This window comes from Corythoichthys intestinalis, chromosome 21, assembly GCF_030265065.1.
Source record: "Corythoichthys intestinalis isolate RoL2023-P3 chromosome 21, ASM3026506v1, whole genome shotgun sequence".
NCBI lineage: Eukaryota > Metazoa > Chordata > Actinopteri > Syngnathiformes > Syngnathidae > Corythoichthys > Corythoichthys intestinalis.
The window spans coordinates 35,476,492-35,491,854 of NC_080415.1; the positions used below are offsets into that span (position 1 = coordinate 35,476,492).

Sequence of the window (15,363 nt, forward strand, 5' to 3'; positions counted from 1 at the left end):
CCGCACCGCTCGGAGACGGAGGTTGGCCTCTACGCCTCCGTGGGGCGCGTCCCTACAAAAACCGAACATTTCCGGGCGACCCGTGAAGTCCGCCAGCGGGTCACGTACGGATCGCCTGGCTTTGTTCCTTTGCCGCTTTCCTGGAGTGTTGCTGGCTTCCCACTCACTTGTCACGGTAAGCGATTTTCATTGCTAAAGGGACATTTTGTTTTGCTGTAACGGGAACGCGGGGATTCTGGGGTTGACAAACTCAAATCTAGCGTCATCGTTGACATTTGTTATACTTGTTTTTGATACTTGTTTACTTGCTCTTGTGGAATTGTCTCATTTATTCTGCATTTTCTAATCAATAAACATCGTCTATTGAGCAAAAGTGTGCCTGTAACTGATTCACCGCGAACCTGGAAATTTCGGAAAACAAACGTTGATTAACCTTTTGTAATGTAATTTATTTTGTGCAACCCTACGACTAAGTCAGTGTTAGAAAGGCATAATAGGAAACAAATGACATGAAAGGTGATTGCTGCTTATTATGATAACATAACAACTGGAAGTTCATGGTCAGGGGACACACTAACTAATCCTTTTCCTTTGCAGTACGTCTTTCACATTGTAGAAGTCCTAATAGGCAATCTTGGTAATTGTTAGCCTTTCACAAAAAATGATTTACCATTATTGAGATGCTAATGTTCATAGAAATTGTACAGTAATCTAGGTTTTAAAAGATACAGTAGTACCTCTACTTACGAACGACTCTACATACAGATTTTTCATGTTAAGACACGTCTCAACGGGAAAATATTGCCACTTTATAGTAAAGAAATTTCAGGATACGAAAGGCAAAAATACAGTATGGCTGGTACTCTCAGCTACCTGAGTTTACTGAACGTAACAATTTAATAGCTGCTCTGCCATTGGCTATTACTGAGCATTCCTGGCATCCAATAGGATAAGAGGGACCTATACTGTATGTGTATGTGTGTATCTAAGAGTCCTCTTCATTCGCCCCTCGCGTTCCGATAGCTTCACTTAAGTGTATTAACGTTTATTCTTTATTCTTGGTTTTTTTACATTATGCACAAGTCTGATTTTATGTTTACTGCGCAATAATCTAATTGTAACATGTATTTGTTACATGTTTTGCTGCATTTTTATTAGGGCTGTCAAAATCATCGCGTTAACGAGCGGTAATTAATTTTTTAAAATGAATCCCGTTAAAATATTTGACACAATTAACGCACAAATGCCCCGCTCAAACAGATTAAAATGACAGCACAGTCAAAGGTGTACTTGTTGTGCTTTTCTGAGTTTTGCCGCCCTCTGCTGGCGCTTGGGTGCGACTGATTTTATAGGCTTCAGCACCCATGAGCATTGTGTAAGTAATTATTGAGAACAATGGCGGGCTACTAGTTTATTTTTTGATTGAAAATTTTACAAATTGTATTAAAACGAAAACATAAAGAGGGGCAGAGAATATATATCAATTGGTAGCACTGCGCACAGTCATGGTTCCACTTCCCATCATGCATTGGGGCATGGCTACATTATCATTTACTGAAAGTCATTAAATACACTAGATGGCAATATTTAGTCTCAATATACAAAGTCACAAGTCTTTCTATCCGTGGATCCCTCTCACAGAAAGAATGTTAATATTGTAAATGCCATCTTGAGGATTTATTGTCATAATAATCAAATACAGTACTTATGTACTGTATGTTGAATGTATATATTCATCCGAGTTTTATTCATTTTTTTCTTAATGCATTGCCACAATGTATATGATCGGGAAAAATTATCAGGAATGATTGGACTTGAATCTGGAGCAAAAAAAAAAAGCAATCGGATCGGGAAATATCGGGATCGGCAGATACTCAAACTAAAATGATCAGGATCGGATCGGGAGCAAAAAAAAACATGATCGGAACAACCCTACTAATAAGTGTCTTTGTCCAAAAGACTAAGATGAAAATTAAAAGGGCTGCCGAAAACAACACTGTTACGAAACTACTTCCAGAACCAATTAATTTTGTAAGTAGAGGTACCACTGTAATTATGTAACACTGCATTTGCGGTAAGACAATGTTGACACAATTTATACAAATATATTGAGTAGACTAATAAAGTTCATGAATTAAGATTTCAAGATGTGCTGCACAAGCTATTATTTTGCAACGGACAAATAGGTTGGCAAACTTTGAGGCAAGGTTCAAGCTGTTAAACCAAATCATGCAGGTCATTAAAAAGCATCAGAGAGCAAAGGCCGAGTGATCATTGCACCTCTCACCTGACAGCATATGTCATGCGGTCGGGCCTCAGAGCTCTCATTATACACAACCTCTGGAGAGAGGTTTTGTTCTTCCACTCTTGTGGGAATTTCTCCTTTTCTGGAGACTCCGACTCCACGAACTTCTTCCAGCGTTTGGCCGAGCCTTCGATGTCTCGATCGAGGTTCCTGAACTCATCCATTGAGGAAAGTGACTAGAAATTGATCAAGCAAATTAACAAGAAAAACACAAATAAAACACATTTGAAATAAATGTCATACCACTACATAAGATTTTGTGTTTTTGATGTCGTTGGATTAGATTGTGATTGTCATTCTGACATACCTGACATGTATATTGACACAGAAATTTAATTTTGAGTGAAATATGTAGAATTTTGCACAAAAAAATGGCTTTTGCAGGCGTGCAACGTTTTTTGAGAAATGCACAAACTGGTTTGAGAATTTAAATTCTGATCTGAGAAACGTACTAAAGCAATTGAGAAAAACTAATAAAGGGACATGCACATGGAGGAAACTGCCATGCATTACCGGAATGCACATAATGCAAACAATGATCCAAATGAGGGATGGCTAGCTTGATTTCGTTGTCTCTTGTGGAGGCTGGCCTGACCGCAGTAGTTTTGCAGGTTAGTAACTTCACACAGTTCAATGTTATGCTAACTCTGATGCAGGTCGGACAAAATTAGTGGTGTTTCCTCCACTACCACAAAACTGACGTCTTTTTACTATACTTAAAGTGGCCGCTGCTGGCCGAAAAAAAAAAAAAAAAAAACTTCTAATACCCCTTCACTTAGAAGGGGGCAGAGGAGGCGGCATGTTGATGACATAAATCTGTCGGGCTTAGTGGGTATGTGTCTGTGTTTCGGGGGGGGGGGCGTCAAGTCATCAGCCAATTAAACATGCATTTGAGGGGGAAAAACACGGACCGACAAATTCAGCAAGTGAAAAGGGATAAATGTAAATCTGAACATAATGAATAAACAAATAATAATTATTAATCTAATAATGGTAGGGTCTATTCTAGGGCTGCAGTAATCGATTATTCAAGTAATCAAATAATCTATTCATTGGTTAGTTCGAATAATCGAGTAATCGGATTACGCACATTTTAATGCGTTGTTATATCAGAAAATAAATGAAGATCTAAGTACAACAAATGAACATTTGGCTAACTTGCATCGCAAAAGTGTCCGCTAGCTTAAATGCCACAAAATGCTAACTTTTTTTTTATTTACAACGCTCTGAACAAATCGTTCAGACATTTATTCCCACAAAAAAGTGCTAAACATACTTCTAGACAACGAATGCATAAACAAACAAAAATATACCTTATGTTGGTCTTAACAGGGAGCAGCTGGATTCAGCCATGTTAGACGAGTTAAGGCATATTCACTGTTGCAGTGTATCCACCCAAATCAATACATACTAAAAGCAGCACTTTCAAAACAAACTATTGCAACGTCACTCTAATTAAACGAATCCTCGAAGCAGCGAAATTTGAGTCGAAGCTTTTTTCTAATCCAGTCACTTGAGTTAATGGATTAATCGTTGCAGCACTATTCTATCCTGACAACATATGGGAAGACATACTAAAATCCCTTTTAAATGAACTCATTATATAATGCAAATAAGGTTGCTTAAAAGTTGGTGGGGACAATTTGAGCATCCTAAAAATTGGTAGTGTTATGTCCTAACCAATTAATTTCGTAAGTAGAAGTAGCACTGTACTGTAGTCAACATCAATACCAATACCTCTCAATACTGCAGATTGAGGAACCACATGATTCAATTCAAGGAGCTTTACCCCACTAAACAAGTTGACAAGCAACCTTTAGGTAAGAATACTGTATAAAGATGAAACAGCCCTACGTTAATACAATTGCATAATATTGATGCACATAAGCCAAGGCAGTTGTAAGCACAGCTTTGAAGGTCCCCAAGGGTTTCCTTGCCTGCTAATATCATCAAGAGCACTAAACAATCAAAGGATCAGGTTCAAGAGAGAATTCCATCAGTAAGTCCTTGGGCATCTACATTAGTCTGAGTGCTGTTGAGGAAAGATGTCTCCAAACCCCGTAAGTGGAGTTTAACTTAAGATACAATCCATGGAGTCGAGATTGAAAAATTCATTAGCGTAAAAGGCTAAAGACACATGCCGCCATTACATTTAGTTTGCTGCTAAACCGATGTGACAAGATGGACAACATCTGCTTATAAAGGCTAAATTAGCAAACATATGTTCTTTAACAGATTTAGGTGATGTATTTTATTCTACGGTGTCCGTCAATGTAAAATGATCATACGGGATGACACAGGGCCACAAATTTGAGACCAGGTGATTCACAGGCTGTCAGAAGAGAGGTCAAGATGATATGGATAAAACAGACTCCAATTATGTCCCATATTTCTACAAAATTGATAGGAAAGTCAGCTGTGACACATTTCCCCTACTTGGAAGCAACTCTGCCTTGTACGAATGTAACTCAATAGGAAATTCTAGATTGAAAACAGAAGCATGCATCTGTCGATGGTGGGACCTCAAAATCTCAACTGTTATTTCAGCCTTTAAAATCTTTTTTTTTTTGGTCTTTACAATATATATACATATACAGTTCACTCTGAAACGAAGCAGAGTGTCGCAATAAGAACAGATAGGGAATGGTAATAACTTTCGACTAAAAGGAAATGAGATTCAGAACCCAGGAGACATGACCAACAACTTGGATGGTAATATAGTGCTTTTATAATTTAAATAACAGATTTTCCCATCATTGTTTTTCACAATTTCTGAATAAATCTATATCAACTCCACACAACACACTAATGAACATATATCTATATAATCATTGTTGTTCATAACGGCGTTAGAGTATAACAGCGTTTCTAACGGCGTAAATTTTTATCAACAGAGCCGAGAACGAAAAGTGGTATGTTATATGGCAAAATGGCTTTTGGCATGTGGCAGTTTTTGTTTTTTGTTTTTTTTTAATATCTGGCGAAATGCCTTTTGGTATAAGAGTGTTTTTTCACATATGGCAGTTTTTTTATACATGGCAAAATGCCTTTTGGCATACTGTATTTTTTTGGCATATGGCAAAATGGGTTTTGGCAGTTTTTTTTTTTTTTGGTATATGGCAAAATGGCTTTTGGCAGTTTTTTTTTGGCATATGGCAAAATGGCTTTTGGCATATGGACGTTTTTTTGTGTATTGCAAAGTGGGTTTTGGCACATGCCATTTTTTTGTATATGGCTTTTTTTGGCATATGGCAAAATGGTTTTTGGCATATGCCATTTTTTGACATATGGCAAAATGGCTTTTGGCATATGGCATTTTTTGGGACATTTTGCAAAATGACTTTTGGCATATGGCATTTTTTTTTTTGTATATGGCAAAATGGCTTTTGGCATAACAAAGTTTTTTTTTTTTTTTTTTTTTTAAATATATGGCCAGATGGCTTTTGGCATATGGCAGTTTTTTCATATATGGCAAAATGGCTTTGGCATATAGCAATTTTTTGTGTATGGCTTTTTTTTGTATACGGCAAAACGGCTTTTGGCATATGGCAATTATTTTTTGGTATACAGCAAAATGGCTTTTGGCATATGGCATTTTTTTGGCATATGGTAAAATGGCTTTTGGCATATGGCAGTTCTTTTTATATATGGCTAAATGGCTTTTGGCATATGGCATTTTTTGGCATATGGCCAAATGGCTTTTGGCTTATGGCAGTTATTTTTTTGATATATGGCCAAATGGCTTTTGGCATATGGCAGTTTTTTTTATATATATGGCAAAATGGCTTTTGGCATATGGCAAAAAAAAAAAAAATTTTTGGGGGGGGGGGGGGGTATATGGCAAAATGGCTTTTGGCATACAGCAGTTTTTTTTTTTTTTTTTTTTTTTTGAGGATTTCAAAGGTAGCGTTTTTACCCAAGTTTACGTTTTTGGTTATTAGTTTTTGTACCGGAATTATTTTCAATATTAAATATTGTTAATGTATGGAATATTTCTGCTTATTGTGTAGTAGGCCTAACATACAGTTTCAGATCAGAGATTAGCACTGGTTAATGGTCAGAGGTGTGTTTGTGTTTTCTCATCAGACTGTAATATATTTGAGCCAAATAAATCTTAAATGTTCTAAAATATGGTATACAGTATTTTTATTCTTAGTTAATGTAAACATCTTTTATGTGAAATAATGGATAATAATGTGTAGAACATGAAAAGTAATATCAGTTACTTTGCTGAGTAACTAATTACTCTTAAAATGAAGTAACAGTTACTAACTCAATTACTTTTCGGGAGAAATAATTTGTAATTGTGACTAATTATTTTTTCAAAAGTAAGACTACCAACAATGTATGTAATGCATTTTCCGGTACCTTAATCCCTCCCCAAGAGTGATTAGACAGAAACTCCACTGGTGATATTTCAGCAGGTTGGACAGGGTACCTCAGAAGGAAATCCAACTCAGCAGGGTTTATTTCTTTGTTCATTAAAAGAATCTGCAGAAACAACAAATAAAAGAAGAAATGTTGTACGGCATTTTGAAGCACACACTGTCAGTTGATGAGGGTCTAAGGAGCATTCAAGCAGGATAGATGAAACCAGCCTTTTCCTACCTGGAAGGCAAGCAGAGCTATGTATGTGAGTTTGTCACACTCAAACAGGCCTCTGGTGGTGTACTGGAAGACTGAAGAAGTGATGTTGTCAATTAAGTTGGACACCCGCTGCTTCAGATCATCGTTGGGTTCAGCCTTCACAACTGCCTTCTGGAAGACCACACTAAAAGCCTGCGGAGGAGGAGGAGGTGGCAGCACGGTCAACACTGATGCAATTTTGAAGACAATGCTGATTGATCAAGTTACTTTCTTCAAACTTCTTAATATAATTCATAAATGTATTACCAATCTATTAAAATGAGACATTCACTTCAGATTGAGATACAGTTGGCTCAAATATGAATATTATCCAAGGTATACAATCGGGATGTCCCCGAGCCGACAATATAATCGGAAATCAGGCCCGATCACATTTTTAGAAGATCGGAATTGGGTGAAAAAGTTCGGGTTTTTAAAAATGTTTTTTTATTTTAGTATTTCAAGTTTTAACTTATTGGCTGCAATAGACGTCAAATTCATTTTGACTTTAAGGGCTGGCAGAGATCATTCGGCTAGTTAAATTGGATTGGACATAAGTGGCAGTGAAAAAATGGTCACTTAATGCCAGCCTTCCCAGTATAAATTTTGCGTGTATTGCTGTCAATGGCGGTGAAAACAGTGAAAACAGTGGTATGAAAAAGTATCTGAAACCTTTGGAATTGTTCACATTTCTGCATAAAATCACCATCAAATGTGATCTGATCTTCGTCAAAATCACAAAAATGAAAAAACAGTGTCTGCTTTAACTACAGTGCCCTCCATAATTATTGGCACCCCTGAAAAAGATGTGTTTTTTAGCTTCTAATAATTTTTTTAAAATTCAAATAATATCTGACCTTAATGGAAAAAAAGAGAAAAATCCAACCTTCAATACAAGTGCATTCATTCAGTGGGGAAAAAAATCCCACATAAAGAAAAAAATATTTGACATCAAATAATGTGTGTCACAAATATTAGCACCCCTGGTGTTAATTCTTTGTACAAGGTCTGGGGACTGAGATGGCCATGGGAGGAGCTTGATTTTGTGTCTGGGGAACCATTTCTGTGTAGATTTGGCCATATGTTTAGGGTCATTGTCTTGCTGAAAGACCCAGTGACGACCCATCTTCAGCTTTCGGGCAGAGGGCAACAGATTTTGATTTAAAATGTCCTGGTATTTCAAAGCATTCATGATGCCATGCACCCTAACAAGGTTCCCAGGGCCTCAATCTTGGTCTCATCTGACAGAAGCACACGGTCCCAGTTGAAGCCTGGGACCGAGTGTATTTTTGTGTGAGACCAAGATTGAGCTTTTTGGCAAGAAACACTCTAAGTGGGTCTGGCGTGCCACGAAAGATGCGCATGCTGAAAAGCATCTCATACCCACTGCGAAGTATGGGGGTGGGTCAGTGATGCTGTGGGGCTGTTTCGCTTCCAAAGGCCCTGGGAACCTTGTTAGGGTGCATGGCATCATGAATGCTTTGAAATACCAGGACATTTTAAATCAAAATCTGTTGCCCTCTGCCCGAAAGCTGAAGATGGGTCGTCACAGGGTCTTTCAGCAAGACAATGACCCTAAACATATGGCCAAATCTACACAGAAATGGTTCATCAGACACAAAATCAAGCTCCTCCCGTAGCCATCTCAGTCCCCAGACCTTGTTTTGTTGGCAAAACGGGGTTGTACAAAGTATTAACACCAGTGGTGCTAATAATTGTGACACACATTATTTGATGTCAAATATTTTTTTCTTTATGTGGGATTTTTTTCCCGACTGAATGAATGCACTTGTATTGAAGGTTGGATTTTTCTCTTTTTTCCCATTAAGGTCCCATATTATTTGAATTAAAAAAAAAAAATTAGAAGCTAAAAAACATTTTAGGGGTTTTCAGGGGTGCCAATAATTATGGAGGGCACTGTAAAACCACCTAAACATTTATAGGTTTTCATATTTTAATGATAGTATGCAAACAATGACAGAAGGGGGAAAATAAATAAGTGAACCATCACATTTAATATTTTGTGCCCCCCCCTTTTGGCAGCAATAACTTCAACCAGACACTTCCGGTAGCTGCAGATCAGTCCGGCACGTCAATCAGTAATGTCATGTGACTCGTTACAGGAGTGCTGTCTGCATTGTTGCAGAGATTGAAGAGGTGGGGGAAAAGGCCACAAACATTTTGCTGATGACATGTCAACAAAGCACATGAATTACTGGAACCATGTCCTATGGTCTGATGAGACGGGCGGGCTTTCTTGTGTACCGTCTTCAAACTAGGCTTCCTCCTGGGGTGACAGCCATGCACATCAATTTGATGTAGAGTGCGGCGTATGGTCTGAGCACTAATAGGTAGTGTTGTTCCGATCATGTTTTTTAGCTCCCGATCCGATCCCGATCGTTTTAGTTTGAGTATCTGCCGATCCCGATATTTCCCGATCTGATTGCTTTTTTTTTGCTCCCGATTCAATTCCACTCATTCCCGATAATTTTTCCCGATCATATACATTTTGGCAATGCATTAAGAAAAAAATGAATAAAACTCGGACGAATATATACATTCAACATACAGTAAATAAGTACTGTATTTGTTTATTATGACAATAAATCCTCAAGATGGCATTTACATTATTAACATTCTTTCTGTGAGAGGGATCCACGGATAGAAAGACTTGTGACTTTGTATATTGTGACTAAATATTGTCATCTAGTGTATTTGTTGAGCTTTCAGTAAATGATACTGAAGGCCATGCCCAAATGCATGATGGGAAGTGGAACCATGACTGTGCGTAGTGCTACCAATTGATATATCTTCTCTGCGTTGGGAAATAACATAAGGTGTTAAGTAAAAGATCAATTGCTACCTTGCTTCCCCACATTGCTTCCCATGATATTTCTAATCGAAGGGATTGTAAGGCTTTAGCCAATTAAAATAAGGCTCCAACGGCTGCCAAAATTCACTCTACTCATTTTACGCTGCCTTTTAGCTCTCTATATAGGCAAAACGGCGCCATTACAGATAGAGTGCGACAATGCGTGAGTGGGTCGTGCAGCGCATGCATTAATTGCGGTAAATATTTTAACGTGATACTTTTTTTTTTTAATTAATTACCGCCGTAAATGGGATAAATTTGATAACCCTACCTTAAGCCTAAACTAAAGACTCTGGATAAGTGTAACATATTATGTCTGTAACGTTCAATACAATTAGAAAACAATTTAATTAAAAAATATATATTATAAAAAGGCATGGCCGATATTTTTTTGCCGATTCCGATACTTTGAAAATTACGTGATCGGACCCGATCTCATCTCTACTAATAGGCTGACCACCCACCTCTTCAATCTCTGCAGCAACGCCGACAGCACTCCTGTAACGAGTCACGTGACATTTTGGAGGGAAAATGACAAGCAGTACTCAATTTGGACATTTAGGGATGTACGTAGTTTCTTAGGGGTGTACTCGCTTTTGTTGCCAGGGGTTTAGATCTTAATGGCTATATTTTGAGTTATTTAAGGGGAAAATAAATGAACTCTATTATATAAGCTGCACACAGACTACTTTTCATAGTGTCAAAGTGTCATTTTGTCAGTGTTGTCCCATGAAAAGATATACTTAAATATCTGCAGAAATGCGAGGGGTGTACTCACTTTTGTGATACACTGGTGCAATATATCTACGTACAGGAGGCATTATGATGGATATTTTTTTGTGTGACTGCACTTCAAATGTCCAGTTTGGGTTTTATTTGAACTCTGAATTATGATTAAAAGTGAACATTCCACTGGCCTCTAACTGCTTGACATTATTGTGAAATCAGCTCTTTGCACAACTTCTGCTTTCTGTACCTTCGAATAAATTCCCCCAATTTGACAATGATAGAAATCGCCCTAACATGGTGTGATGAACTTACATCATAAAGTGTTTCCTCCCGTACAAGTACGGACTCAGAGTGTGTTTTCATTTGATTATGTTTGAAAATAAACGGCGCAGGGTTGGCAACTGTACTGGTGAGAGTTGAGTGTGATTGCAAACCATATCTCAGACCGCCTCTTTTTAGCGCTTGCTGGCTGACAATATGAAAGACGTTAAGCTCTACATAACCACATTAGGGAGCCACAAACACAATAAAACAGGGCAAAGAGCATAAAACACTGGGAGCAAATGGAAGGGGGGAGAGTAGGACACGAGGAGTGAGTGTTAAGAAGGATCTCACAGAACGGCCCTTGAGGGGTGTGGGAACATGGTCGGTCAATAGATTGGCTACCTTGAGAGAGAACTGGTACATGGGATGGATTTTATTGAGGTCGTTCATTATGAAGTATAATAACGAAGCCCGTGCTGCTGCAGGTCTGTAGTGCTCCCGAGCCTCATTGATTTTGCCTTCTGTCACTTTAGATTCTTTTACCTACAGTAAAACAAAATCATAACCGTAAGAGAAAGCATTAATCAACACACATACAGTGGGGAAAATAAGTATTTAGTCAACCACTAATTGTGCAAGTTCTCCCACTTGAAAATATTAGAGAGGCCTGTAATTGTCAACATGGGTAAACCTCAACTATGAGAGACAATGTGGAAAAAAAAAACAGAAAATCACGTTGTTTGATTTTTAAAGAATTTATTTGCAAATCATGGTGGAAAATAAGTAATTCGTCAATACCAATAGTTCATCTCAATACTTTGTTATGCACCCTTTGTTGGCAATAACGGAGGCCAAACATTTTCTGTAACTCTTCACAAGCTTTTCACACACTAGTGCTGGTATTCTGGCCCATTCCTCCATGCAGATCTCCTCTAGAGCAGTGATGTTTTGGGGCTGTCGTTGGGCAACACAGATTTTCAACTCCCTCCGCAAATTTTCTATGGGGTTGATGTCTGGAGACTGGCTAGGCCACTCCAGGACCTTGAAATGCTTCTTACGAAGCCACTCCTTTGTTGCCCTGGCTGTGTGTTTGGGATCATTGTCATGCTGAAAGACCTAGCCACGTCTCATCTTCAATGCCCTTGCTGATGGAAGGAGATTTTCATTCAAAATCTATCGATACATGGCCCCATTCATTCTTTCCTTTACACAGATCAGTTGTCCTGGTCCCTTTGCAGAAAAACAGCCCCAAAGCATGATGTTTACACCCCCATGCTTCACAGTGGGTATGGTGCAATTCAGTATTCTTTTTCCTCCAAACAAGAGAACCTGTATTTCTACCAAAAAGTTCTGCTTTGGTTTCATCTGACCATAACACATTCTCCCAGTCCTCTTCTGGATCATCCAAATGCTCTCTAGCGAACCGCAGACGGGCCTGGACGTGTACTTTCTTCAGCAGGGGAACACGTCTGGCAGTGCAGGATTTGAGTCCCTGGCGGCGCATTGTGTTACTGATAGTAGCCTTTGTTACTGTGGTCCCAGCTCTCTGTAGGTCATTCACTAGGTCCCCCCGTGTGTTTCTGGGATTTTTGCTCCCCGTTCTTGTTATCATTTTGACGCCACGGGGTGAGGTGGGAGTTGAAAGTCCGTGTTGCCCAACGACAGCCCCAAAAGATCACTGCTCTAGAGGAGATCTGCATGGAGGAATGGGCCAAAATACCAGCAACAATGTGTGAAAAGCTTGCAACAAAGAGTTACAGAAAACGTTTGGCCTCCGTTATTGCCAACAAAGGGTACATAACAAAGTATTGAGATGAACCTTTGGTATAGACCCAATACTTATTTTCCACCATGATTTGCAAATAAATTATTTAAAAATCAAATAATGTGATTTTCTGGGTTTTCTTCCACATTCCCTGACCCTGACATGATTCCCTGACATGCCCCTAAACATATGGCCAAATCTACAGAGAAATGGTTCACCAGACATAAAATCAAGCTCCTCCCACGGTCATCTCAGTCCCCAGACCTAGTTTCGTTGGCAAAAGGGGGTTGTACAAAGTATTAACACCAGGGGTGCTAATAATTGTGACACACGTTATTTGATGTCAAATAATTTTTTCTTTATGTGGGATTTTTTTCCCCCACTGAATGAATGTATATATTGAAGATTGGATTTTTCTCTTTTTTTTTTTTCATTAAGGTCCCATATTATTTGAATTAAAAAAAATTATTAGAAGCTAAAAAACACATCTTTTTCAGGGGTGCCAATAATTATGGAGGGCACTGTATACTAGGAAAAATACAGTAATTGTTTTTAAAGCCTACTTTTTCCAAAATGTCGGCAGCAGTGCGTTTAGTCGTCTCCAGGTTTTCCACAAGCACAGTGTCACCCAGGAAGTTCCCCGAAGCTGCGGACAAGCGTGTTAGGAGGTCGTCCTCCAGCGTCTTCAGGGTGATTTTGAAACCGTTTTGCTGTTTTGTCAGGTCGGACTAAAAGAAACAGAAATGTACAATACATTTAATGTCATGTTTTTATGTAGCAAAGCAATACATGTATTGTGAGACTGATATTTTTTAATGTCCAATATTATTGGTCATGTGCTTGCAGATATTGAAGGTTCATGTCAGTACATGACATGAATACTGAAGGGCATGTCAAAGGCAGAACTAATCAATATCCGATTCATTGCTGGCCAGATGCAAAAGGGAATTGCTCTGGGCCTGATTAGCCATCTTCACGTTGGACGCTGATATCAAACATCTGCCAACCACTGCAGCCTCAACCTCGGTGTGTCAATTCCAGCAAGAAAGTAAGGAGCTTAAGTTGGGAATCAAACACACACACATGTGCTTCCCGTAAATTGGCCACAGTGAGACATTATGGATTTTTAATTAATATGCATGAAACACACAGATTGGGCAGTAATGGTTTTACTCCATATTATATGTTCACTTTTGAATAAAGCTCTATCACAAACTTTCCTTCTGCATTTTAAGTGAGAACTACTTCAACTTTTCAAAGTCAGGTGTTTTGTGCTGAGAACAAAGTCAATAGAAATGGTAACTGACTTCATCCTTCCTTGCCCTTCATCATGGTCGGTTGCAGCTTCTGCTTCATTATGGCTGTTATAGAAGTTTTCCCTCATAAAGGTCTTTACAAACTTAAGACAATAGTATTGACAGATTGATGGGCTCCATTTTTTTTTTTTTTTTTTTTTAAATTCCACTGGCACGTCTGACTCATTTGGACACTGCAGTTATGATTGAGAATATACTAGTATATAATTATGAAAGGTGTGTTATAATAACAAAGGATAAATATCTCTGGTTGTGTTTTTGTTTTTAAAAAATCCAATTCGCACTTAGTGCTGTGCGATATGGGAAAAAAATGTAAAAATCTATGACGATAATGGACGTTTTAGAACACAATTGTGATATGCCACAATACACAGTGATCCCTCGGTACTTCGTGCTTCAAACTTTGCGGTATCAGTCCATCACGGATTTTTTTTTCAATTAAAAAAAAAAAAAAATGAAGATGAGCCACCCCAAGCCGATCACGTAGTTTCACTCTCCTTCCTGCTGCTCTTCGTTGGTCAGGCAGTCCCCAGGTATTTGTAGCTGTCCTGCACATCTGTTATGTCGCCTTCAGGTAGTTCAGCCCCTTCAGTTAAGAGTTCCTTCCCACTTCTGGATATCATTTGTCTACACTTATCGAGTCCGAACGATATCCCAATGTCATTACTCTACGTATATTCTCGTGAGGTGAATCAGGGAGTCGACGTCACGCTCGTTCTTGGCATACAGCTTGTTATTATCCATGTAGAGGAGGTGACTGATGGTTGTTCCACTTCGGAACTGGTACCTGAAACCACTCTTGGTGATGATCTGGCTGAGGGGGTTTAGGCATATGCAGAACAGCAGGTGTGACAGAGCATCTCCTTGGTAGATACTGCATTTGATGCTCACATGTGCAACTTAGGCTAGGTTCATACTACAGGTCTTAATGCACAAATCCGATTTTTTGCCATACCTGTTTTTTTGGCGTGCCAGATAAGACTGCCTTTGTCCATTGAGACCGTTCAAGCATCACGCACTAATTCGCAGTCCGAGATGCGCTCAGCAAACACACCCGCATGCGCAGAAGCATCAAAACAACATACGTCCGACACATGCTGGCTGTCATCCGTCATTCCAGGGTGATCATATTTTGATTTCCAAAAAAAGGACACAAATAACAGACATTAATAATCCCCGTTTAGTCTTATATTCAAAGTTTATATGGACTGATAGAACGCATACACGCACTCACATGAGCCTTGACGTGTGTGCGTGAAATGACGCGGGTACGTCATTTTGCCCCGACTCGGCTATGTGTGCAATAATTAAATATTGCTCATTCGGCGCACAGAATGAAAATCGAAAATTGTAAGGCTTGTTCTTTTCTTCATTTTATTTTTTTATGACTGTGGTCAAGCCCGCTTCGTGCTTAAAAGCAGAGTTCAAGCTAGGCGCTAATAACTACATGGCTGCTGTCCTCCGTGCCTCTTGCTCTTTGCTGATG

The 15,363-nt window shown here is 38.9% G+C and overlaps 1 protein-coding gene across 2 annotated transcripts in view; it reads right to left on the reverse strand.

The window, feature by feature from the left end:
- LOC130909395 (dynein axonemal heavy chain 9-like) overlaps nt 1-15,363 on the reverse strand; it is a 238,714-nt gene that overhangs the window by 61,098 nt on the left and 162,253 nt on the right. For both annotated transcript variants that reach the window (XM_057825789.1, XM_057825790.1), the window contains 5 exons: nt 13,125-13,289; nt 11,199-11,339; nt 6,914-7,084; nt 6,674-6,796; nt 2,288-2,481 (listed from right to left, as the gene is read on the reverse strand). In XM_057825789.1, coding sequence (XP_057681772.1) covers nt 2,288-2,481; nt 6,674-6,796; nt 6,914-7,084; nt 11,199-11,339; nt 13,125-13,289 — 794 coding nt within the window. The remainder of the gene's footprint in view (nt 1-2,287; nt 2,482-6,673; nt 6,797-6,913; nt 7,085-11,198; nt 11,340-13,124; nt 13,290-15,363) is intronic.